A 23,993-nucleotide genomic window follows, 5' to 3' on the forward strand; every position below is an offset into this window, starting at 1 on the left:
TTTAAATCTCATGACTGTGACTAGTTTATTAGTAATGTAACAATGAGGATGCCGTTGCAAACAGAGAACAACATCACCGCATATATAACTAGTGATTCCAGTATAAGTGAAATTGACTGTTTTATTCTGTGAAATTGACTGTTTTATGCTTAAAATTAGAAAAAAAAAGGAGCAACAAATTAAATTATATTTAATTAATTTTAAGATCGTTAAACTTTTTCATGAGTTGTCATAAGCATGCTTGATGCATCTATGTACTCAACAGAATCAAGCTTTATAGGAGCAAAAGAAGGGTCTTTCAGAATTTGCCTAAAATCCTCAGCATCACCATCAAAAAAATCCTTCGGAAACGCCACCACAATCCCACTAACACATCTTCTCATTGATAGCCTAAAGAGGTACACATCTTGTAATTTTGATGATAACAAACATATGTCTTAAGTAAATTGAAAAATATTGTATTTCACATTTCACTAGTTCTTAAAGGATATTATTTACGAGGAAGTGAATAGGGTGGAATAAAGCTCAAGACACTCAACGGACAACGGTACGATTAAGAATAAAGTTTAGAGCTCAACGGACTCATTATTGCGACAATTCTTGTAAAGTCGGTATGATTTAATATATGCATGGTTTAACATTTGAGAAGCTCAAAATTTTATTTAATAAATCATCATTTTTCATAAATCAAAGGTTTTACAAGTATTAGCTAAATATTTTATGAAATTAGTTATTTTTCAAGATGTGGACTAAAATAAAAAAAAAATTTATAATCTTTGATTCTAAAAAGTATTGTTTTGTATTCTGAAGTTGGACTTATTTGAAAATATTTGTAATCTTTTGGGTCATACTATAATATATGAAAGTATGAGGGCTCATGTGTAAATATCCTAAGCAGACATAGAGCTAGCGGCTAGCCGCTTGAGGAAGCTTCACACTTTCAAATTTTGGACTAAATTGAAAAAGTTTTGAAAACTTTAATATTTATAAGTATTATGTTAAATTTTGAAAAGAATTATTTTGGAAAAATATTATCATGTATTGGGCCATATCACAATTTCAAAACGTTTTGGGAATAAGTATTATTTAAAAAATTCTAAATTTGGACTTGTTTGCATAGTTTTATAACGTTTTGAGTTATAGTATAATTACTGAAAGTTATGGGCACATATGTAATTTTATTAACAATATTATTGTAGCAAAATTCAAATTTAACGGTAACATTACTGTTCTGAAGTGGCGAGACGGATAATTTAAGTGGCTAGCCGCTTGGGCGTTGGAATTTACCTATAACGGTTAGTTTTCGGGCTTTAACTATAAAAATTCAACTCCAACTTCAATTTCAAGACTTTTGCAAGCATAAACAAGTGCATAAAACATATATTGAGCTTCCATTTCACAAATCTTCATATATTGAATCATCATTGTGCTATTCTTTGTAGATTCACTCTAAAAGAGAGTTGTTTGTTGTATTCTACATTTTCTTTATCAAATTTGTGAGTGTATAAGTGTGAGAAACACTTAAGTGAAGAGATTGAGAGATAATCTCTTAGTTGTAAAGGTTTATTGACACCTTAGAAGTCAATTATAACGAACTTGAAATCTTAGGAGGCTTGAATAGTGAAATCCTCGAGCTTGGTTAGCTTGGAGGCATAGACGTAGGTAAGGATTGTCGAACCAAGTAAAAATTATTATGTTTGCTCTCTCTTCCCTTACTCTTTTATTATTGTGTTTTATTGAATTTATTCTTTTTTATTTAATTAAGACAATAAATTAAATTATTGTGTGAATATTTAAAAATTCGAATTCACCCCCTATTGGTTGCATAACTTGCATTTCACCCATTGGATCCCTCGATTGGTTTCCATTTTTGCAAAAGTATTTCGAAAGCGCCCAAGACTTTACGTCTGATGGATTATCGTCTAAAATGTCCATGTGACCATAATCTGTAGCAACAAAATGAGCACGAGAAGAGCTCTTGCATCTGTTGAAAAACTCTTCATGGTTTGCACCTTCAGGTGCACAAGGGGTGATGCACCTAGCCACGCCACCAAGTCCAGTGCCAATCATAGTAACGGGAATCGAGAAGTCGAAAGATTCGAAAGAAAGAATCGAGGGATCAAGTCCAGTGCTTTTACTAGTCCCAGCAACGGGGTCTAGCCCTATTACTGCATGGAATCCATAGTGTAGTGATAGAGCAAAAACTATTTGTCCTCTGCGACTATGCCCCATAGCAGCAACCAAGCTTACGTTCGCTTCAGTATTTTCTGAGAGATTTTACTGTAGGCCTTGGGATAGCCACTCTGCGACATCGGCTGCGCTGTTAAGTTCATTGGTTGCACTTGGTGGTGGGATACTGGTGTATACTGTTAAACCTTGATCAAAGTTAACTAATCAAGATTCCCCAAGATTAACTAAACACTCTGATGTTTGATCAAGAAATGCAATGCAAATATACTCGAAACAGAAACGAAACCAGAAAGAACAGTAATCAACAGAGAACAAAGTTATAGTGGTTCGGCTTGGAGATAGCCTACATCCACTGAAGAACAGAGCAACAATCTTTATTCAATCACCAGGAACAAGATACAAGCTTTAAGATGAAGTTACAAGCATCACACACACACTGATTCCACATCACTTAAGGCTATATATACATGCTTAAGTGAGCCCAGAAGTTACCCCCACCAGTCAGCTCTCCTCTGTCAATCAAAACCAGATCTTCCCACTCTTGTAACAGAACTTAACGACCTTCAGAGCCACGTGCTTGCTTCACGTTAAATGAAGACTCTAAAACGGCACTCAGCAAAGTCGTATAGATAAGTGGAAGCATGTGATGGCCACGTGCTTTACTTACTCACAGATGGATGAATGAACATATTTGTCATACGGCTTTGAAAGACTTTAACCGACCAGTCGTACACTGTTACTACATTCCAGAACCAAAATTTTATCACAATTTAATTTACAGTACACTGTTACTAACTGTACAGAGTAAAATTTAGACGACTTCAAATTCCTCTCCTCTCTCTCTGATTTTCACATGTGAACCCAATCTAGCCTGAAGGATAGAGAATTAATTTCATAACAATTAAGGTTTTAGCTCTTTCAAGTAATTTTTTTTTTATTTTAAAAAGAATAAACATTTATTTAATCCTTATATTTCAAAAAAATGATTCAAAGATACTCACGTTCTTGAACAAGTGATATTCATATTCTTTTTTGCTTCACTTTTATAGTTATATCCTTACAACAATATTCTCAAAATTATTAATTAATTTATCTACAAAAAAAAAAAGTTAATAAAAAAATAAGACCTAAAGTAAAACAAAAATAAATAAATATTTTTTTATTTTACTTTTAAGATTAATTTAGTAAATTAAATTTATTATTTATATAAATAATTAATAGTAAGATTATTGTAAAGTCATCAAACATTGCTATAAATTGTAACAATGACATTATTACAGAAGAAAAAAATATGAAGATATGAATTTTAATAGTAAAAATATATTGAGATATTTTTTTAAAATATAAAAATTAAACAGCCACTTAATTTAGGATATAAAATTAAATGACTAGTTATAATTTAAAGATTACTTATTTTACGCTTTAGTAAAAAAACATTCCTGGACCCGTCTCTAGTCTCTGTTTAAAAGAAAAAAAAAAAATTGTAACAAATGGAACGCGCTTGAACTCTGGATCACGAGAGTGACGTTGGCAGTTGCGCAAGCATATCCTTCATCGGTGGTTATATTCCTATATCCGCATTCTTCTAGCACGCGCACCGCGTGCTTCCTGGCCCTTCATTCACAACGAAGTTAAAAGCATCAGAAGTTGTGAGAACTAGTAGCCGGGAGACGTCTAGAATCTCTAGAGTCCAGATCATTCCACGTGCTACCAAAGAAAAAAGCACGTGCCAACCTCGCGTGTAACCGGTACTAAGCAAAAGGCAATCAAACGCGCGATGCATCAAGAAATTTCTGTTGTTATTTATTTATTCATTATAGGCACCGTTCCCTTTTCTTAGTTCTCAATTCTCATCAAACAAAGCCCTAAGGCAGTTAGTTCACTCTTCGGTTCCCTCCCATTTTCAACCTCGCGCACTTAAAAGGAAGAACTTTCGTTCAATCCAAACAGTTCTAAAATGTGGGCCCAGCCTTATCGGAAGTCCGACGTGGAGGCAGGGGCGACGCCTCTGTATCCGATGATGTCGGAGAGTCCGCAGCTCCGGTGGGCCTTTATTCGCAAAATCTATTCGATCATAGCCATCCAATTACTGGCGACGATCGCGGTAGCATCCGTCGTGGTTTCGGTGCGTCCGATTTCACACTTCTTTTCGAGTACTGGGGCCGGCCTTGCTCTCTATATTGTGCTAATAATCACGCCTTTCATTGGTACGTTGTGGTTTCGAAATTTCATGATTTTACTGTAATATTTGGCGCATTGGTGATTGATTGAATTTATTGGGTTACAGTGTTGTGTCCGTTGTATTACTATTACCAGAAGCATCCAGTGAATTATCTTTTACTTGGAGTTTTCACCATCGCTCTTTCGTTTGCGGTGGGTTTGACGTGTGCTTACACCAAAGGTAATTCTATTTTTAGAAGTTTTCATTTTTTTTAAAAAATTTATTTCTTTTAGTTGTGCAAAATGTTATTGTTTAACTTCGCTCGCAATGTTTAATATCTCATCCAGTAATAATAATTGAATGAAGTAAATAAACTAAAAGAAGAATTTCCATCCGTTTTGGTTGTCAAACAAGCGGCGGAGGAACTGTAGTCGATTACTGGCGTCCAATGTTTATTTTCTGGTGCCTTTGCCTTTAGCCTGGTTGGTACAGGCAGTGACATTGTGGACCGTGTTCATATTAACTGTTTATGGAATCAAATGGCTTGTCTATTTTGTCTTTTGGAATGGACTCATATAAGAGAATGATGCCCACAGTTAATCAGTTTGATTGATTGTTATGCCTATTGATAGCTAACTGGAATTGTGCTTTTCAATCTATGATGCCTTTAGTAGAAGGAAAGGATGAGGGAGAGGAATAATGGACTATTTTGGCTTATAGGATGGAAGGAAGGGGAAACTCATTTCTATCATTTCACTTTTTGGATTGTGTCTTGTTGTTATGGATTCATCTGCGCCTTACATAGCAGTATCAATATATATGCTATCATCTTAAGCATATTTTGATTTAAGAAGATAAGTTAGAAATGGGGGACCTCCAAAAAAAATTCTTAGATTCCTCACATCAGGCAACAGTTGATTCAATTGATTAATTTTGATAGATGAGTGCTTTTACGGTTGCTGTGTTTGGGCTCTGTTTGGCAAAACTTATTTAAGTAGAGTTTTTATTAAAAATTATAAAATTACTTCAACAGATAAAATTTTTAAGTTGTGTTATTAAAAGAATGAAATAAGATTGTTAAGTAAGGATATTTTAGTCAATTTAACAATTAAAAAAGTTTTTAACCTCTGTTCCGAAAAGTCTAAAATTTGAGTTTTTCTGTTAGGGCAAGGTAGCTTATTTAACCGTGAAAATTTTCATTAAATAAAAAAACAAATAATAACAAAAATTTTTATAAGAGTTTATGAGATTAAATAAGTACTCATAATTTTTGATAAGTCATATCAAAAAAGCACTTAGTACTTAGTGATGTATGTCTATTTCACATTGTAATTTGTGGCTTATATATTTACATTGTACAACACTCAATAATATGTTTGAAAATGCTACTGTATTTGGCACCAGGGGAGGTTATTCTGGAATCTGCAATATTGACGGCTGTGGTGGTTATTTCACTCACTCTCTACACTTTCTGGGCTGCACGAAGAGGCCATGATTTCAACTTTCTTGGGCCTTTCTTGTTTGGTGCTGTAATGGTCCTGCTGGTTTTTGCTTTTATTCAGGTACATGAATATGCCTGCAGTGCATCTTTTCTGAAACTTGTGTTGACCATAATATTGCATTATTATGCATTTCTCACTGTTGCTGCTTACTTTCTGGTGGCAGATTCTATTTCCATTGGGTAGGATTTCTGTGATGATCTATGGCGGTTTGGCGTCAATCATTTTCTGTGGGTACATCATATATGACACAGACAACTTGATAAAGCGGTACTCTTATGATGAATATATATGGGCTGCGGTTGCTCTGTATCTGGATATCATTAATCTTTTCCTCTCACTGCTCACTATCTTCAGAGCTGCGGACAATTGATGAAAATAAATGGCATGTTACCATCTTCTCTGTATTTTGGTGTACAACCGATTTGTGGCAGCTGCTCAAATGTTCTATTTTCATTAACGTTCTGGAGATGTAAATGTCAATATGCTGTAAAAGTTGATTCTGTTATAATCATAAAAGATTGATTAATTGAGAGATTCTGTATGTTGTATGTTTTCAAGTGTTTTGTACACGCTTATGTGCCGGTGTGAAAATTTGCTTCAGGAATGGCCGAATGGGGTTATCCAAAGACAGCCAAGCAGTTATTATTCGTACAAGTGAGTAATCTTCGGGTTATCTGTCCTTCCCTTTGCAACCGCTATATTTTCTGCAGTTATTATTGAAGACCCTGTTTTTCGGGTGTCTGATTCTTTCACCTCAATCATATTCTTGCTCGTAGAATGTTCCTTGTACTTCATTGCATTTATCTTCGATGTTATTATATGCTGAACCTTGATAGCACTATTCGTTAAAGTAAGGAAAAGGGGCAAATCATATGAGTAGGGAAAGGGACAGTTCAGATGTATATATAGAGTATGAGAGTAATGGTTGACAGAAATTGAACTACACATCAAGTGGGCAAAACCATTGTATTAAAAGTTTGAAACACCCTGGACTCGACTCTTATCTACGATCTGAACGACCCACCCCAGACTCTTTCTTCTTCCAACTTTTGATGCCAAACGGAACCCTTAACCTTACGCTGGTTGTCTGCACTAGAGAAACAAATGAAATCGGCCAACTCAAAGAAGGCAGTCGTTTTCGTTGTGCAGTCGTCTCTGCATTAGGTGTTTAGTGACTGCCTTTTTTCGGCAACAATGGCAAGAAGTCTCGAAACTCCGAGAGTCCACATATCATACTCTCTCTGATTCCTACACTCGAATTCGACCACACCTCGTTCCTCTGTCTGGAGTCCAAAATAGCGACGTTGCTCTCCACCGTCGAACAGATGTCTCCCTGGCCAAGCTTGCATGTCTTTGCACACCCCCAATACCACATCTGTAGTTCGAAAAGTTCAGGCTAAGATTTCTTAAAATTGCAAGAATGCTGCTTTCTATTCACATTAGCAAGTTGGTGATTCAAAGAAGAGCTTACTTTTCTTCTTCTTGGTGATGGTCCCTTTAACGTGCTTGCTCTTCATTTTCAGCATCACCTGCATAAACAAAGAGAGACTTTTTATCCAACATCACAAATATCATGAAAACTGTAAGCCCTTTTCGCATTCTTCAAATGAATTTATCACAGAAAAGCTACCTGGCCAGTCTTGTTGATATAAACGGAGACAATTTTCCAGTGAAGGTCACCTGTGCCATAATAGATGCATGAAATCTAACGATGGGTCGATAAATTCCAGTAGATGAACTATCTTACAATGAACAAAGTTACCAGGTATTACAATTACCTTTGCGGGTTCGTTTGAGAAGTTCAGCACCCTTGGCTAGTAGCTCTTGGCTACAGGCACTTAGAAAATCCTCTCCGGGGCTGAGTTCTCCACTAAAACTGTGGTTAAGATGCCCTGTATTGCCTTTAGCACCAGTGGGCCCTCCAGTACTCCCTCTTTCCGCTGGTAACACAGCTGCAATATTCAGAACTTCTTTCATTGCTCTCGCCTTTAAAGTTGCTGCTCCACGTAGAGCTTGAGAAAAGAAAAACAAAAAAGAAAGGTGTAAATTCACTATTTCTTTAATGTCTCGAAAAGTTAGTTCATATACAATTATGTGAATTTCAGCTGTTAATCCGTAACGTCCTACCAGTAGCTGCTGCAGCTGTAAGAGTAACAATGTCATCATGTGAGCGGACATTGACTGCGGAGCTGATAACAGAAGCAAGATGATCACGCTCAGCGCCCATAGTTTCTGCAGCTTCAACACACTGTGCGGCTACCAACGTAGCCGCAGATGCCACAGCCGAGTCTGTCTTGGCAGATTGCTCGTTCTTTCTAGAGGAAGAGGAAGCTGAAGTGGCCGCTGCGATAGCAGCCACGGCAGCAGCCACTGCAGCCACTGAAACGGCAGCGTGGATTTGCGCATTGTGGGCTCTGCTTTCCTCCCTTTTCTTCTCTTTTCTCTCTTTCAACCACCTCCCAACTGTCTTGTGCCTACCACCAGGAGCGTTACAGGCATTACCAGCGCTAGCGCGGTTGTTGGTGAATAGAGGCTGGATGCTGTTGTGGCAACGAAAATACTGCATGCATTCCAATTTTAAGTCAGGAGTGTTGTCACATCTACAAGTATTAATTAAGGTGTTATATAAGGTGTAATAATGCTTTCGTCAAAATTCAACTTTTTCTCAGGAGATTGCCATGTTAAGCAACTGATGTAACATAAAAATATCAACCAGTGTAGCTTCTTCCTGCTACTAGTGTTTTAGCTTAAAGTTAATAATGAGGACTAAAGGCCAGGTTGTTTAAGTTTGACGGAAGGATATGATCATGCACCAAGGGAAAGTCACATTAGATGACAGAGAAACATGACACTTGACAAGACTATTCCCAGCTTGATTTGCCTCGTTACCCAATTTCACACTCCACTTTTTACTCCTAGTAAAAAAAATTCTTTGCATGAAAACATACAGGTAACGTAAGGCTGTTTACACCAGCTCCAGCTCATTTCTTGCCTTAAATATACTTAACATGTAGTAGCTAGCTAGGTCAGTCAAATAAATTAGTGTAATTAGTCAAGCTTGAACCAACCCAGAAAAAAGGTAGCAGCCTAGATTTTGATTTCTTCTTCTTCGTATGTTGTGTAAGTGGTGAAGAAAATCAGCCTTTGTTGATGAGACACCTTAAGCAGTGCAAGATAAAAGTTTTTTATTGGAAGAAGACAAAAGAAAAAAGCAAACCCCTGCGCTGTGTTGGTTTCCTTCCTGACCTGTAGAGTGTATACTACTAAAAGCACTGTAACAGAAAGAAGTACTACGCTGAGTGTGGCAGAGATCCACTGAGAAAGCTGAGACATTGGTCTCCTTCACTTTCTTCAAGAAATTAATAAACTAAACAAACCTTAACGACGTCGTCGTACTCTTCGGAGGGAGAAACCGGTGGGCTGTCTGTTTCTGTTAAAGAACCACCGTTCAGAGGTCCGCTGCTGTGAGAGAGCCTCCCTGATGTTAATGGTGATACCTCCTGCAACCAAAAGCATACATTGTAAGCCAAAACTTTCATATGAAGTTAGCAAAATTAGTTGTAAAGGACACTTACAGATTGTGACATGATGCGTTCAAGAACAAGCTGAGAGGTAGCAGAGGAAGCAAAAGAGAACTGATTGGCAGAGGCGGCGGCAGCTGCGAGCTCTTCAGTTTCAGCAGTAATATCTTCGGGTATAGAAGTGCTTGCTGATGACTTGGGAGGAGCCTGCAGCAGAACGCAAGAAGAAGAAGGAGGAGGAGGACCGATAGCTTTGGAAACTTCAAGAGCTGAAGCACTCCATGACCTAGACAAGAATTCCATTGGCCCTCTTGGACTCTCAGGCAACTGAGTTCCTGAAAGAGAAATTGGTCTTAGTCTTGGACTAGTATTTGTTTCTTGCATTTTCTTTCTGAAGGCAAAAGTGCAGAGTTTTATTTAAGTGGTGGGTTCCCTGTTTTGAATTCGAGTGAGGGTGGGTACTGGGTGTGAGGTTTCTATTATATAAAGAGGGGCTTTGTTTTGGTTGCTTTAGGAAGTAGGTCTGGTCTGAAGTAGAACAGGGCTATGGTCATGTGATCTTTGACACGTGGCATTGGCTTTGAAGTATTTCGATTTTCGACTTTCTTTCATTTTTGTTCATAAACACTCAATAATTTGGTATTGCCTCAGCTGTTTAGCAGTACACTACTAAAATTAAGACATTAACGTTTATGAGAGGGAGAGAAAAAAAGAAAAAGAAAAAAGGTTTGCTTTGATACAAAGGCGATGTAGCATTTAAGTTATAGTTATTGTAAAAAAATTTAATTATAAAATAAAATTTAATATTATATAGTAAATATAATAATTTCAATGAAAATAATAAAAATATTATAATTTTTTCATCATAATTAATCAAACCAACTTAATTTTTAAAATATAATAATTAATATTTTTCAAAAATTTTAATACAATAACTTTTAAAATTATAACTATCAAACTTAATGCCATATTTAATCTTTATCTCAAACTCTTTTTGCTCTCTTCTTCAATGCTTTTCCGGTTTCCTGCTCAGTGGCGAAATCTTCAATGTGAGAGAAAGAGAGAGGGCAGGCCATAGTTCACTACTGACGTAGAAACTTAGGGTGTGTTTACTTTTTGGAGTGGGAGTGAGGAGTGTGGATTTCCTCGCACTCCAGTGTTTACTTCACTTATTTAGTGAAAGAGTAGGAATCCTATTCCGTGGGTCCCACTTATTTTTAGAGTTGGGAGTGAGAGTGGGACTCCCATTAGGGGAGGTGGGAGTGGGAATCCACTCTCACCTCTTACTTTTCTACATTTTTTTTTTAATTTTAATTCAATTTAATATTTTATAATTAATAAAATAAAATAAATAATTTTATTTTTATTTGAATAATATTATTATATTTAACTAAATAATAATTTGCATTGATTCTAAGTTAAAACTATTTTAAAATAATATTATTATATTAATAGAGAATTAATAAATATAATATTATTGTATTTATTTTAAAAATAATAGTACTATATTTATTTAATATTAATAATAATAAATATTTTATTCTAAGAAAATATTAATTTTGTACTAAATAATATTATATTATTATTTTATATAATAATAAATTTAATATAATTATATTAAATAAAATAATATAATGTTTCATTTTATATTAGAATTAAAATTAATAGAAAATGTGATGTTCATAATTAAGAATATTAATAATTATTATAAATTTACAAATATAATAAAATAAATATTTATTCATTAAATATATTTTTTATTAGCTCTGTAATTAAAAACTATAATTCTTTAAATAAGGACAAAATTGTAATTTGAAACTATTTACTCTCAATTCAAGATAAAGTAAACACATAAATTAGATTCTGATCTTCATTCCATACTTCTATTCTAGTGTAAGTAAACAATCTACTCCCACTCTCACTCCCACTCCACACTCTCAATCATAGGATTTCCACTCCTCAAGATTTCCACTATAATTCAAAAAGTAAACGCTACCTTAAAGTATTTCGTGTTAGTAGCCTCTTTACCCAACCCAAAGAAAGATTAAAAAAAAAAAAGTGGCTCTTTGTTCTGCTTTTGTGACTTTAATTTTCTTGCTCCATGTTCATGATTCCCGCCCCAGTTACTTGATCGAGAACTGCTTTTGTTAAAAGTTGTTATTATTGGTTTTTAAGCTTATGGCAAACCATAAGCTTATCTTAAAGGACTTGAAAGTGATAAAAGGATTTCTCTTCTAAATAACCTCTCACACTTTATTAACAATTCAAAGTTTACTAAGTTACTTTTGTCCTCACTTTAAAAGCTACGATTATCAAACACTTTCACTTTTGATCACAACCATTGCGGCCTTAAAGCCACGGCATCTTAACTTCAAACGAAGCCTAAGCTACCCATATCATGGTATGTATTTGCTAAAGTGATTTCATCTCCGTATGTAGTTTCAATTTCATACAATTTAAAGCATATTTGTTGCAAAGCATTGTTCCTCAAGACCACAGTCAACAGAAAGACCGGTAAAAATGATCGTGTTTCAAACGTGTCCCATGTCTTGGCAACGTCCAAGGCCGACATGTTAATATATGCAGACAAATTCAAGCAGAAGCAATTTGCTACTCTCAGTTTTGGGCACAAAGCTGCTCGCAGAATGGAGACCTGGCTCAGCTGGCTAAGCCAACCACTGTCCAAAAGCAAACAGAACCCCAGGACTAAAATACGCGTGCCTGGATACGTCATCATTTCTTTTTCGACGTAATGTCTTTGTTTCCCTCCACAATTGCAAGATACTAGTGTCTTGCTTTTTGCTTTATTCTTTTTTTTTTCTGACCCAAAGTCGAAAGCTCAAAGCTGACGAGAAGCGAAGCGAAACAGCTTTCTCTTTTTGTAATCTTTCGCATTCATACTCGATGAATGATGACCCACTGCTTAAAGGGGTACCCATTATTCCCTTTGCCTCTTTTTTCTCCAATCTATCGTATCATTATCACCTTCCATTTTCCATCTGCGTTAACATTCTTCTATTACTACATGCCCCTCCCCCCACCCCTCTTTCAAAATTTGATACAATGCATTCGTTTAGGAAGTTCCTAAGCAGCGAGACACAGCTAATAAGTTCACGTGATGTATGAATTAAAACTTGTTATGTTTAAGTTGACACCAACCCACTTCGATTTTCGAATTTGAAACTCGTATGAATTCAACTTTCGCAAAGGGACATGGACGTGCTTATATTCCGATTCTCTCATTGACAATGACAGCACTTTGTCAAGTTAACATGAGGCATATGACAGAGAATTGAGAATGCAGGAAACAGAATAAGACCCACGCTAACAAGAATTTTGTTAGTTTCCTTTTGACATGGTGTACAAGATTGAGGATGAGGTGGAAGACACCAAGATGACAGATAGTGATGTATCAGGCAGGCCAATGGTATAATCCAGCCATGTAGGGATTTCGCCATGCAAGGTACAAGACAAGTGCAGCCTGCTGAGGAAAGAACAAAAATTAATCAAGCATTACTTACTGTATCTCAATTGTTTGAGTAGAGAGATGTTCTGTGTGTATACTTCAGAAGCATCCATAATGGAGAAAAGAGTTAACTCAAAAGCACAAAGGTTTTCTCAGCTCCAAGAATAAATTCAAAAGGCAGCGGTAGGCATTTCAAAAACAATTCCCCCATCACCGCACAAGTAACCTCTGCCTAATACTCACACTCAAGTAAAGACCACTGCGAGATGCAGTCCTCCCATTTATGCAGCTAAATTTTGCAGATTGTGCACTCCCAAGACCCCAGTAGTCCACTCATGATACATGGCCAACCTTTGATATCTTGTATGGCAAATGAATGCACAAGAGAAAACTAGTTCATTCCATAGTGAAGCAGAAAACATACAACATCAGTTCGTTAAAGACAGTTTCAGAAGGAGTTGAAAATCCAGCACTTACTCCTTCCAGTGAGTTGGACCCAGATCTCATGTGTAACAAAATCAACGACTGTTCCAGCTTCCTGGTGCAAATGTCACAGCATTTTCCAACCAGTATGACACTGCCAAAGACCAATTGCTGCATTCATAATTGCGATAGAAATCATTAAGACTGCCCACGGATCAAACTATTGAAAAGATAAATAATTTAGTTGAACTGATAGAAAAATTGTGTGCGGGCCCAAAAAAATACATTGAGTTCCAGTTGCCATGCACTTAAAAAAATCCAATCAGAGATACACCTATTTTTCCATTAAAATTTTATGGTTTGTTGTAGTTATTTTTATGAGTGAAGCCAAATGTAAATAGGTAGCCACAATTTTGCACCTTCAAAATAACACGAGAATTTTTCAGAATAACTACTAAGCACATGAATGGTTTGAACTCTACAGAATTCTCCTGTCCCATTTACGAGAAGGAAACAGGAAATCAAAACTGGAAAACAGAAGCAACTTTGGGACAGCAAAATGACTCACTACATCTGGATCTGTCTCAAGAAAATGAATTTCCAGCTAGAAAAGTCTTCATCCACGCTTCCTCCCTATTCAAAGACCACAATCTTATAACAATAATCAAGGTCCTTCCCATAACAATAATGCAACTAAAGAAAATGAAAAATATTAGAGTAAATGAGATAAAACAAGGGCAACAATTTTAAAGTCTTTACAAGCGTGATTGAAAAATAATAAGCAAAGCAATCACAAAATAGATACTGCTAAAGCTCTTACCAAATATTTCAGAAATACAGCAAACAAAATTCCAAGGACTTATTATCTGTTAGGTTGTAAGCCACCACCACCATAGTACTGCCTAGTGGTTTCGTGTGAAAATTCTGCAAAAGTCATCCCATCATTGAGTCTCGAGGAAAGTGGTGGAATCATTTTTTGAATTGCTTCAGCTAGTTTATTAGCACCCAGCTTGACAGGAGGATTTTCCTCATCAGGTGCTCCAGAACCCTGACCAGATAAATTGCAGTTTTCCGTTGGATAATCTGAAATTGAGAAGGTTTTGTTCCATGCTGGCTGCAAAAACACAACAAAAGTTTCTCTGCTTAAATTTTCCAACTTTGTCGGTCTACATACACAGTGAAGGGTTGAGCGAAGCTTCCCTTTTGATAAGATATCAGCTGATTCTCCAACCTGAATAATGAAACTTTCAGGAGAGGACTTCACCATTCGGACCTTATTCTTGTTGGGATCAAGAATTTGTAGATAAGTATGCCCACCTGGGGAGGGGCATCCCTGATCACTCCCTCTACTTTCAGATGAATAATATGGCAAAATGAAAAAGGGATCTGTTAATACAGTGAATACACCGTAATCATAATGCCATTGCTGCCACAGATTGGAATGAGTTCCAGAAATTCCAGCTTCATCACTATCTCCATCTACATTAGTGCATTCTGTCTGTTTCTCACTCCTTATGCATTGTCCCTGGTCGCTTTTCGGATTACCCTTTTTTTTGGAGGATCTCCCTTTTCTCCCAGCTTCTTTCAGAACAACGCTATCTAGAGTCGAATGATAATGTATAAGACGCCCTTTAGCCACAGATGATTCCAATAAACTCTGCTCCAGCTCTTGACCCCCAATGGCCTTATCACATATTCGTGCAAGACAGAGCCCCAACTCTATCATGCAAAACCCCAGCTCTTTAAACATATTGCCAAGATTCTTAAATTCATTATCAGGCAGTTGTCCTAGATCTTGATCTTTCACATTGTCATCCGCTCGAGAACTAAATTTGCATTGAGTTGATTCTAAACCCTGTTTATATCTAAGTTGCATTGCAAAAGAGGACACATTCCTCTCCGGATTCTTCAAAGAAACATCACTACCCAAGTGGTGCTCCTAAAAATTAACAGAATTTCTTTGATCATAAACGAAACAAGGCATAGTTAACTTCAATGATCCAATAAAAAAAAGGGTGAGGCTTCTTGCGAAAGGAAGTGGGGTTACCTTGAGAAGGCGTTTGCGGTCATCTGGGTTGAGAAGGGCGAGCTTGCGAGCCAGGGGTAGGAGATTTCGGCGGTGAATAGAGGCGTTGGGAACAGAGGTGATTGAGAGAAGACCCGGCCCACCCGGGCCTAAGTTTTCCATTACACTTGTCCTTACTGTTTCAAGCCTTTTTATTTCTTCTGTTGATGATGAACAAGTGTTATCTAAACACAAGAGCTTCAAATCCGAATAGGGGAGTTCGTACAGTCTAGGATTTCTGCTTCCGCCATGTCTTTCTCCCCGTCTCCGACGACAATGGGGTTTTAGGGTTTAGGCAACAATACTTGATTTCTTTTCCGCCAAACACTTACTAACCAAAGGGAAAATTTTAACCCACCCTCCATAATGAATAAGAGAAATCAGAGGCAAAACCTCCATTTTTCATTAATTTCTTATTATTATTTTTTAATGGTGGGATTTAGTAAGTATTTAAGTAGGTTTATACAGCTTTTCAAAAAAAAAAAAAGTAGGTTTATACAGAAATTGTATAAATACAAATGTAATAAATCAAAACTCATCAAAATTCCAAAATCACCCTAAAATTAATTTCTTTCGTTCGGTTGGAGCTTTGTTTTTTTCTTTTCCCCAAAAGTCAACACCCATAGGCCATAAGAACGATTCTGGTTAACTTTCGTCGTCTCGGAACTTATTTTTATTTCCGCTCAAATTGCTTGCAATTTATTATTCAAAGCGTAAAAGGTCCAACTTCTATCGCACAATGACCTGGAGTCCCAATTATTGTTATTCCTTTTTTGAAGACTAACAGCCACCCATTTATTTATTTGAGTCACCCATGAGTACACAACACGTAAAAGCACCAAATGATAGATAGGATAGATAGATTCTCACACGACTCCGATACATACTCGGTGAAGACATATTGATTTCCATCTCTCTCGCTTTTCAAATCGGTATACTTCCAAAAAACATGCCCTAGCTCTACTGAAATTAAACGAAGCACATTGGAACGCACATGCGCATCATTAGCCTCCAATCTGACTTCAGTTATAATGGGTAAAAACAAGACTAATACAAGAAACAAAAATGGAGTTAAGAGGCAATATATACAAGTGGCAGTGCTCAGGGCACTCAAGTATTCCAGCTAGACTGCGGTTTCTTTGAAGCTCTTAGCCAACCAGATAGCTGTTTCCCTAGGTGAAACCTTTTCCGGCCCAAATGGCTTTAACAACACTCCAAGCTCTTCAAACCTCTCTTGTTGCAAAAGCCGTGCACTAAACTCAAGCAAACCTTCCAATGCCTCAGCACGTTGTTGAAATGACGAGGTGTCAAATCGGCGGTGCTGTGACTCCAAAGATGAATGACTAGAAACACCAGTGGCTGGATTAGGCTCTGAGAATTCACTTCCATTTTGAATAGTTCCATGGGTTGTATGGACAACAAAATTTGGCCGGGAGGCGGTTCTATCCATGACCTGTATTGTGCACTTGTCCTTTGTGATTGAACAATCAATGCTGTCCGGTGAAGAAGACGAGCAACATGCAGATGTTGAAGATGTTTTAGGGATGGGAAGTAAGGGGTCCTCAGACGAGGCCAGGGGAAATTCGGCAATCTTGTCAATTCTTGGAGCATTGACAGAAACATCTGGGGATTTCATGATGCAAGTGATGGGCTGATAATGGGATTCTGAGGCTCTGGTTGTGGTTAAAGGAAGAGATGCTCTACGTGCCGGGCGAGAAGGCTTACCCCCTGGATTATGTGAAATTGGCAGCTGCAATTTAAGCATCAAATTTGCGTTATATACTAAAACAGGATCATCTTTCAAAGAAAAATATCTGACAATCTAGTTCAATTTTTCTCTCTGGCACTTTAAATAGTATTCAAGTAGTCAGAGCATATCCTCAGGGACCGCAGAATTAATAACCATATCCAACACCTTACCATCAATAAGCCAAATAGATGAATAAAATTCTCTCAGCTTAGATTACTTACCGAATCACGTTTTGAACCAATATGTGTATTCTTTGATGGTGTTGCCTGTCTTCTGGGAGTAGCAGAAACTTTGGCTGGTGTCAGTCTTGGGGTTTTACCAGCATTGCAAACATTTGGGGTTGTTGACATGTCAACACCAAGCTCTTCATGGACAACACCAATAGATAGTTCTTTGAACTTTTGATTCATATAATTTCCAAATGCACGTCCTCTTAGAGTTGAAGATAGGGAGTCCTGTTCAGTTTCAGATACACTAGGATTCAACGCCCTGTCATTGCTGAATGATTGCCGCTTTTCTCTGTTACTGTGAATAGAAATAGCTTCTGGTTCCATGAATCTAGTTTTTTTGAAGTTGGAATCCGACCACTCTAACGGGAAAGTATTCCGTCTAGGGCCATTCAGTTTTAGATGAATTCCAAGCACATAAGGTTGAAGATGCGGGTGACAGAGCAACTCGGCAGCCTGACATAAACACAATAAATTTCTCTTGAACAAAGTGCATTAATCCAAACAAATAGATTTGAAAAGAAAAAATCATCAACCAGCTACAATTAAACAGTTCAACTTAACAATTTTGCTTGTACATGTTTTAATTTGGGACATCATAATAGGACGGAGTACACACTTCCCTATAGTAATTTAACATTTTCCTTTAAACTAAACAGTTCAACTTAACACTTCCCTATATATTCTTTGAATTACAGGTTGAACTTTCCTTCTATATCAAATATGAAATCACTTAAAGAAAATTGTTGCTGATTAAAAATTAAAGGAAAAAAGAGGGAAAACATACACTTGGTCTAAATTCTGGATTCTTCCGCAGCATGCTTTTAACAAGTCCTCGACTATAAACACAATAAAAATGGAAGAAATAAAATAGTGATCAGAAAACCCATGTTATGTAACTAATAAAGGCCTGTAAGTCTACAGAAGGGTGTTAAGAAAAAATAACAGAAAAACTATTTCAAAAATCAGAAGTTCACCGACATGAAAACCTGGCAAAGACGCAGAATAACATATAGAGCTAGGCATTGTAGTAAGTATTAGGAGGGGAGTGACTTACAATGCACCAGAGTACACAGTTGGAAGAGGAGCCACTATAGACTTATTTATTTTATTAATCAGAGCTTGCATGTCCTGCATATATGATAAAGTAGAAACAAAGTAAGTCTATACCATTTGACCTGATTTAATCTCTATCATATTATGACATGCTTCACCATTAGTATGCCAAGAGCACAAATAAAACTGATGGTGACAATTAATGTGGGAGAAACTCTAATTACTTGAAGTTCATCCATAGGGACAGAATAGTTCCTTCAAAATCTATGGACAATGAATTGGGAAAAATTCAATCAAATGGTCACCAAATTACACACACCAATACATCCACACATTTCAATTAGGTTTTAAGTTTTAACCGATTAACATGAGGCCTCCTTCATTTCTTCTATTCCTTTTACTTTCCGACAAATTTCCCACTTCATTTAATATGATAATAGTAATGTGTTTTCAGAACCTAAAAAAAATTCCTAATGTGCAGGCATGATTTGCCAAAATCCAAGGATATGTTTTTCAAGAATAGAGAGATTTTTAAAAAAGAAATAACAATTTTTGGGAACAAGTTTGGTATAAACTATACAGTGAAAACTAGTCTCATTTAATCCAATAATTAGTTCTCTGTAACTCTATCAAAGATTCCAAGCAAAATTTGTTAAACCAATTATTCAATATGATCATACCATCAAAATTGTCTTGTAAAAGATAATTGGGTTTGATGCAGAGACATGGAGAGTAGTAGTAAATATAATGGAATGACTGCAAACCATCAACTTACAAAAGCTTTGAAGGCAGCCTTTTGGGCACTCATTTCATATACACAGCATCCTGAAAAAAATTAGAATGTTAAACATATAATAGAAATACAAAAATTGATGAACTTGATCAACCTTAGATGATCATTCTATTACCTAAAGACCAAATATCTGACTTGGAACCATAAGGTATATCAGCAAGAAGTTCAGGGCACATATAGCTGGGAGTTCCCACAACCTGTTTCCAGAGCAGAGACATTATTATAATGAAATCACGCAATCAGGCAATATCAAAAGTAAATCCAAATCAACACTGCTACTTACAGACGAAGCAAGATCATCAGAAATCAACATTTTAGCAAGGCCAAAATCACCTGCATCCAATGTGTATATAATCAGCTTACAGTGTGTAAAATATACTGGTCTAGATAGATGGCATAAGTGAGAGTCAGGCACACTCATATAATCATTCAAGAGAAATGGTAGTCACAGATGGATCAATTACCTAGACGTATGTCCTGATCTCTTGTCAAAAATATATTTGAGCACTGAAGCAATTTTAAAAACACCAATCAAGTGTAAGGGCTCATGAGACTTCACATAAACAATTAACAGAATATAAAGTAATTGTATCTGCAAAACCCACACACCTTGACATCACGATGAAGAATATGATTGGCATGCAAATAATTAAGTGCCATAAGGAGTTGAACTAGCCACTTGCAAAGTTTCTGAGAGATGAAACAATGATTACCACAAAGTACCATAACTAGCCCAAGGTTGGTGAAAGCAAAGCAAAAACATAAATAGAGTAAAAACTTGGCTACAAAATTAATTACCTCTTCAGGAAAATGAACACCATTAGCCTTTTTTATAGCCTCTGCCCTGTAAAATAAGAAATTTCATTTTCCAAAGGGTCAAAATTATAGACAACGATTATGTTCATACACAAGTAGATGGTAGATAAGAAATATAACTTACATGTCTCCCCCCTCACAGTAGCCTATAATAATGCAAACATAGCAACCCTGACAAAGAAGGCAGCGGACTGTGAATTGCACAACTATAAAAGAGGATACAAATTTCTCAACAAATGGGTCATGTTGAATGCACTGAAACACAATAGAAATACGGTAATCTCACAAAGAATGATATTTGAATTCCACAACAACATTAAACAAAAACATAGATCTTTAGCGAGCCCCAAGAGCCACAGAAAACTATAAAGGTTGTAGATACTTTTTATCCAAAAGTATTAGAATAAATCTGTGTGAATATTTGTTCACCTTTTCTACCCAAGAATCTTTGTACTCCACAATAAATGGATTTCGCACTCTAGAAATAAGCTCCATCTGCAACACAAAGAAGCACCACAGCATCTCAAAATTAAAATCACAATAAAAAATTGAGACCACAGTCTATGACGAAATATGCTAGCAAAAGAATGCTTGCAATCTATAACAAGTTATCAACTGTATAATGTTCGAAATTTCAGTGACTGCAAAGCAGCAATATATAGTTTAAAGTATCACGCAATCTAAAATTAACTATCGTTCTTACAAAGAAGCCCCAAAAAAAGGGAAATTGTTCTCACAACATCAACACATAAAAAGAGAAACAAATTGAAGGAGAGACTATAGCTCTTGAAAATTCATTAAAACTTCATTATTTTCATGTTTCTACATACAATAATTTGACTAAAGGTATACATTAGATATTTTACATAAAAAAAAGTGGTTCAATAATCAACCTCCAGGTTTTCCCAAAAATTATATTGTAATTATGTTAGATTATCAAATGTGCTCCTTGAAAAATAGTACAAAAGCAATAATTCAACTAGCTCTGCTTTAAATTGGGGAGCAAACAAAGAAGAAGCACTGACCTCCTGATGGGCAGATCTGCGTGCTCTGTCAGTCTGACGGGCAAGCCGAATCTTTTTCAGGACATACCTACAGGTGATCATAAAAAAAACATGAACAAAATGCACTACCTATAATCACGTAAATATGGTAAAAACCCATCACTCATCAAAGACACGAGCAATTACAACAAACACATAATAAAGCTGCAAGCATCCTCACTTCTTCCTTTCGTGTTTATGTCTAACAAGAAGAGCCGAACCAAAAGATCCTTTCCCAATCTGCTCTAAAACTTCATATTGCTCCATTGTAGGTTTTATCACGAACCTTTGAAGAGATAGTTTCTCACTTTCAATCTACCAAGCATCCACACGGAAGCAAAATCAAAATTCAATATTGTTAAATTAAAGCTGGATAACATGTAAAAGAAACAAAGAAATGAAAAAAAAGAAAAGCATAAGCCTCTCTATTTGGAATGGTTTGAGTTATCAAACAGGTCACTCCATTTTAAACCCATAATTACAGCCTAAGTACAGAAGCCAATAGCACAAATACTGCACAACTCCGTAGAAAAGGAAGCGAAATTGATGCATCAAAGTTAGTGCTTCGCTTTCAAAGCAACAGTGAAATGAAAAGAATTGGTGAATAATTGAGTGTTTATTGTATCATTTAGCCAGTCGTTCGTGCGTCTAATCACTGATTAAACAACTTGACCATCATTATGTATCCATAACAGATAACACTCATCCAAGAAGCAAAAGGAAGGAAAAATTCAATTGACGCATCTTCAAAAAATAAATAAATAAATAAAAATAAAAAAGAAAGTACCTGAAATTAGCAAGAAGCTACTGGGGGTGGGCTTGAGAGAAAGATATGGTAGTATACTGTGAGTCTGTGACTGCCCGTGGGCAAATTTGAAATTTTGATTTTAACTTTGCCCCACTTTAATATTATTTTTTTAATGCTTTTATTACTATACTAGGGACGTGAGGAGACTGAGAGCGGCAAAAATATTGAAGAAAGAATTTTAAAATTCAAAAAAGAGAGAGAGAAAGGTGAAGTGGCACTTTCACTGGTTTTGGTTTTTAAATGATTTCCTTGGGTTTCCTGAAAGCAACGGCTGTGCACGGGTGCGGTGGTGGCTTGCTTTTATTTTGTTTCGTCTTTTGAAGTGGTGGAGCCTTTGCTTACGTTCAACGCCGTGCCGTTCTAAATTTTAACACTGCTCTGTCCGCTCGCCGACATTTGTTTTGACTTAAGACGACGTAGTTTTTTTTTTTAATAATAATTCTCACGAACGAAAGATATTTATACTACACTTATATTTCATAAGAGATAAAGACTTATTAATATTTCAGTCCCCACAATACTTTTGTAGAAGCTTGAACCACTGCCCTCACACTTGTAAGGGTAACAGCTCAACCACTTGACCAAAGGCCGAGTAGCTAAGATGACGTAATTAAAAGATCTAGACTGCAAAGTTTTTGCAAACAAACGTCCATGTATGCTGAATTTATCGTTTTTTTTTTCAATTATATTTCATCGTTCCTTCAGGTTTCAAAGATTTTATGTTCTTTAGCATCTGGTTATTACATATATTTTTACATAAAATTTGTAATGTATCATTAATTCTACTATTATGATCGATTAATGACTATAAAAAGAGTTGCAATATCGGACGGTATATGATACTGTCCTATTCTATTAATTCTTAAGTCCAAACTCAACTAATAAAAAAGCTTGTTTCTTGATATAAAGGCAATGATGGTGATATAATTTATTAACACGACTAACCATGTTACATATAATATAACATACAATAAATCTATTACATATAATATAACATACAATAAATCTATGAGTTGTCACTTATAATAATTCGATTATTTTACATCAGATAATTACTCACGGATTGCTATATATTATTACACATGATGTAATAAAGCATGACTCCGGTTAAAATTACCTACATCAAGGAAGGACTATTTAATTTTAAGATAATGCTTCACATCAAATATCTCTTTGTTACTCTTTAATTCAATTTTATATCAATCGTGATTATGTCTATTTCTGATGAATCTTTCTAACATAAATTTCTCCAAAAAAAAAAAATCCCCAAATATTTTATTATTATTTAGGTATGTGATAATCAATTTATTAATTTACTATTTACATGAACAAATATATTAGAAAGAGGTTTTTCTTTTTTCTTTTTTGGAATAATATATACACACCAAATACTTTGACTTGTCCATATCCCATAGGCTTTGAACATCATTGCGGAATAGCGAAAAAGTGGGCGATTGGATAGCCTTTTTAAGAATGACATAATGGACTTATACACTAAATTCATCTCCTAATTCGATGTGGTAATTATGATACAAAATAATTCTTATGCAAAAATATTAGAATGTAGTTTGAAAATTGTAGAATTTGAAGTAGCAAAATTTAGTACAGAACATTTAATTTTAGACAATTTAGTAGAAGAGAGAATAGAAAACATAAAACCTCCAATAGACTACTGATTACACATCTCTATTAGCCCCTGGAACTGAAATTGAAGGAATATTATATCACTAGTCTCCCACCTATATGAAACTCAAAAGTCTGAAACACATCAATGCAACTGCATATTAGAAGATTGAATAATGAACAGTAAATCCAAGTAAAAGTGAATGATAATTGTGACAAGGTCTTAGCATTATTGATCCATAATTAATAGAACGTGACTCGGGAGTAAGGTGACTTCCGCAGACAGTATTATATTCTTGATAGAATGTAACCTTACAGGCCACAACACTATCATTACTAGAGGCAGCAACTCAATAACCAATTACCTTGCCGAGATCCGGGGAGCTATAATAAGTCCATGACCTAACCGAAGCTTGTTATTTTCATCCTTGTAACGAGCTGGACCATCTTCTGATCTGGAAAACAAGACTATTCATTAAAAACACAAGTAAATAACTATAACAACAACGCAACAATTAAGGTGAATGTACTTCCGTATCAACAATTAAG

General features: G+C 35.8%; 4 protein-coding genes and 1 pseudogene across 4 annotated transcripts; 1 reads left to right on the top strand and 4 right to left on the bottom strand.

Annotated features, from left to right (window-relative positions):
- Positions 1-209: 209 nt before the first annotated feature.
- Positions 210-2,888, bottom strand: LOC18048267 (annotated as a pseudogene).
- Positions 2,889-3,789: 901 nt separating this feature from the next.
- Positions 3,790-6,385, top strand: LOC18048268 (protein LIFEGUARD 2). The gene is made up of 4 exons (XM_006443934.2): positions 3,790-4,397; positions 4,478-4,591; positions 5,756-5,913; positions 6,017-6,385. Exons 1-4 carry the CDS (start codon positions 4,148-4,150, stop codon positions 6,221-6,223), a joined length of 729 nt encoding a protein of 242 aa, XP_006443997.1. The 5' UTR covers positions 3,790-4,147; the 3' UTR covers positions 6,224-6,385.
- Positions 6,386-6,477: 92 nt separating this feature from the next.
- On the bottom strand, positions 6,478-9,848 carry LOC18048269 (VAN3-binding protein). The gene is made up of 7 exons (XM_006443935.2): positions 9,429-9,848; positions 9,231-9,353; positions 7,981-8,413; positions 7,632-7,865; positions 7,484-7,533; positions 7,325-7,382; positions 6,478-7,228 (listed from the first exon to the last, which is right to left on the bottom strand). Exons 1-7 carry the CDS (start codon positions 9,756-9,758, stop codon positions 7,014-7,016), a joined length of 1,443 nt encoding a protein of 480 aa, XP_006443998.1. The 5' UTR covers positions 9,759-9,848; the 3' UTR covers positions 6,478-7,013.
- Positions 9,849-12,499: 2,651 nt separating this feature from the next.
- Positions 12,500-16,008, bottom strand: LOC18048271. The gene is given in 4 exon segments (XM_024189048.1): positions 12,500-13,434; positions 14,084-15,202; positions 15,311-15,555; positions 15,558-16,008. Coding segments are annotated over 3 exon segments (1,344 nt in total). The 5' UTR covers positions 15,580-16,008; the 3' UTR covers positions 12,500-13,434; positions 14,084-14,125.
- A 114-nt stretch (positions 16,009-16,122) lies between these two features.
- LOC18048272 (serine/threonine-protein kinase Nek2) lies at positions 16,123-22,208 on the bottom strand. Its single transcript, XM_006443938.2, has 15 exons — positions 21,801-22,208; positions 21,195-21,328; positions 20,996-21,062; positions 20,400-20,465; positions 20,095-20,141; positions 19,953-19,998; positions 19,764-19,844; positions 19,619-19,661; positions 19,438-19,487; positions 19,270-19,351; positions 19,137-19,186; positions 18,363-18,436; positions 18,093-18,144; positions 17,300-17,761; positions 16,123-17,078 (listed from the first exon to the last, which is right to left on the bottom strand). Exons 2-15 carry the CDS (start codon positions 21,278-21,280, stop codon positions 16,452-16,454), a joined length of 1,833 nt encoding a protein of 610 aa, XP_006444001.1. The 5' UTR covers positions 21,281-21,328; positions 21,801-22,208; the 3' UTR covers positions 16,123-16,451.
- Between the last annotated feature and the right edge of the window lie 1,785 nt (positions 22,209-23,993).

Source organism: Citrus clementina, unplaced genomic scaffold (genome assembly GCF_000493195.1).
Source record: "Citrus clementina cultivar Clemenules unplaced genomic scaffold, Citrus_clementina_v1.0 scaffold_3, whole genome shotgun sequence".
Classification (NCBI taxonomy): domain Eukaryota; kingdom Viridiplantae; phylum Streptophyta; class Magnoliopsida; order Sapindales; family Rutaceae; genus Citrus; species Citrus x clementina.

Coding starts and splice junctions, on each gene's coding strand:
- LOC18048268 (XM_006443934.2), top strand. CDS start 4,148: ATGTGGGCCCAGCCTTATCGGAAGTCCGACGTGGAGGCAGGGGCGACG. Junction 4,398..4,477: donor AATAATCACGCCTTTCATTG/GTACGTTGTGGT, acceptor ATTGGGTTACAG/TGTTGTGTCCGTTGTATTAC. Junction 4,592..5,755: donor GACGTGTGCTTACACCAAAG/GTAATTCTATTT, acceptor ATTTGGCACCAG/GGGAGGTTATTCTGGAATCT.
- LOC18048269 (XM_006443935.2), bottom strand. CDS start 9,758: ATGCAAGAAACAAATACTAGTCCAAGACTAAGACCAATTTCTCTTTCA. Junction 7,866..7,980: donor TACAGCTGCAGCAGCTACTG/GTAGGACGTTAC, acceptor TCTTTTCTCAAG/CTCTACGTGGAGCAGCAACT. Junction 7,534..7,631: donor TCTCAAACGAACCCGCAAAG/GTAATTGTAATA, acceptor ATTATGGCACAG/GTGACCTTCACTGGAAAATT.
- LOC18048272 (XM_006443938.2), bottom strand. CDS start 21,280: ATGGAGCAATATGAAGTTTTAGAGCAGATTGGGAAAGGATCTTTTGGT. Junction 19,845..19,952: donor GTGTTCATTTTCCTGAAGAG/GTAATTAATTTT, acceptor TTCATCTCTCAG/AAACTTTGCAAGTGGCTAGT. Junction 19,488..19,618: donor AGATCAGGACATACGTCTAG/GTAATTGATCCA, acceptor CATTGGATGCAG/GTGATTTTGGCCTTGCTAAA.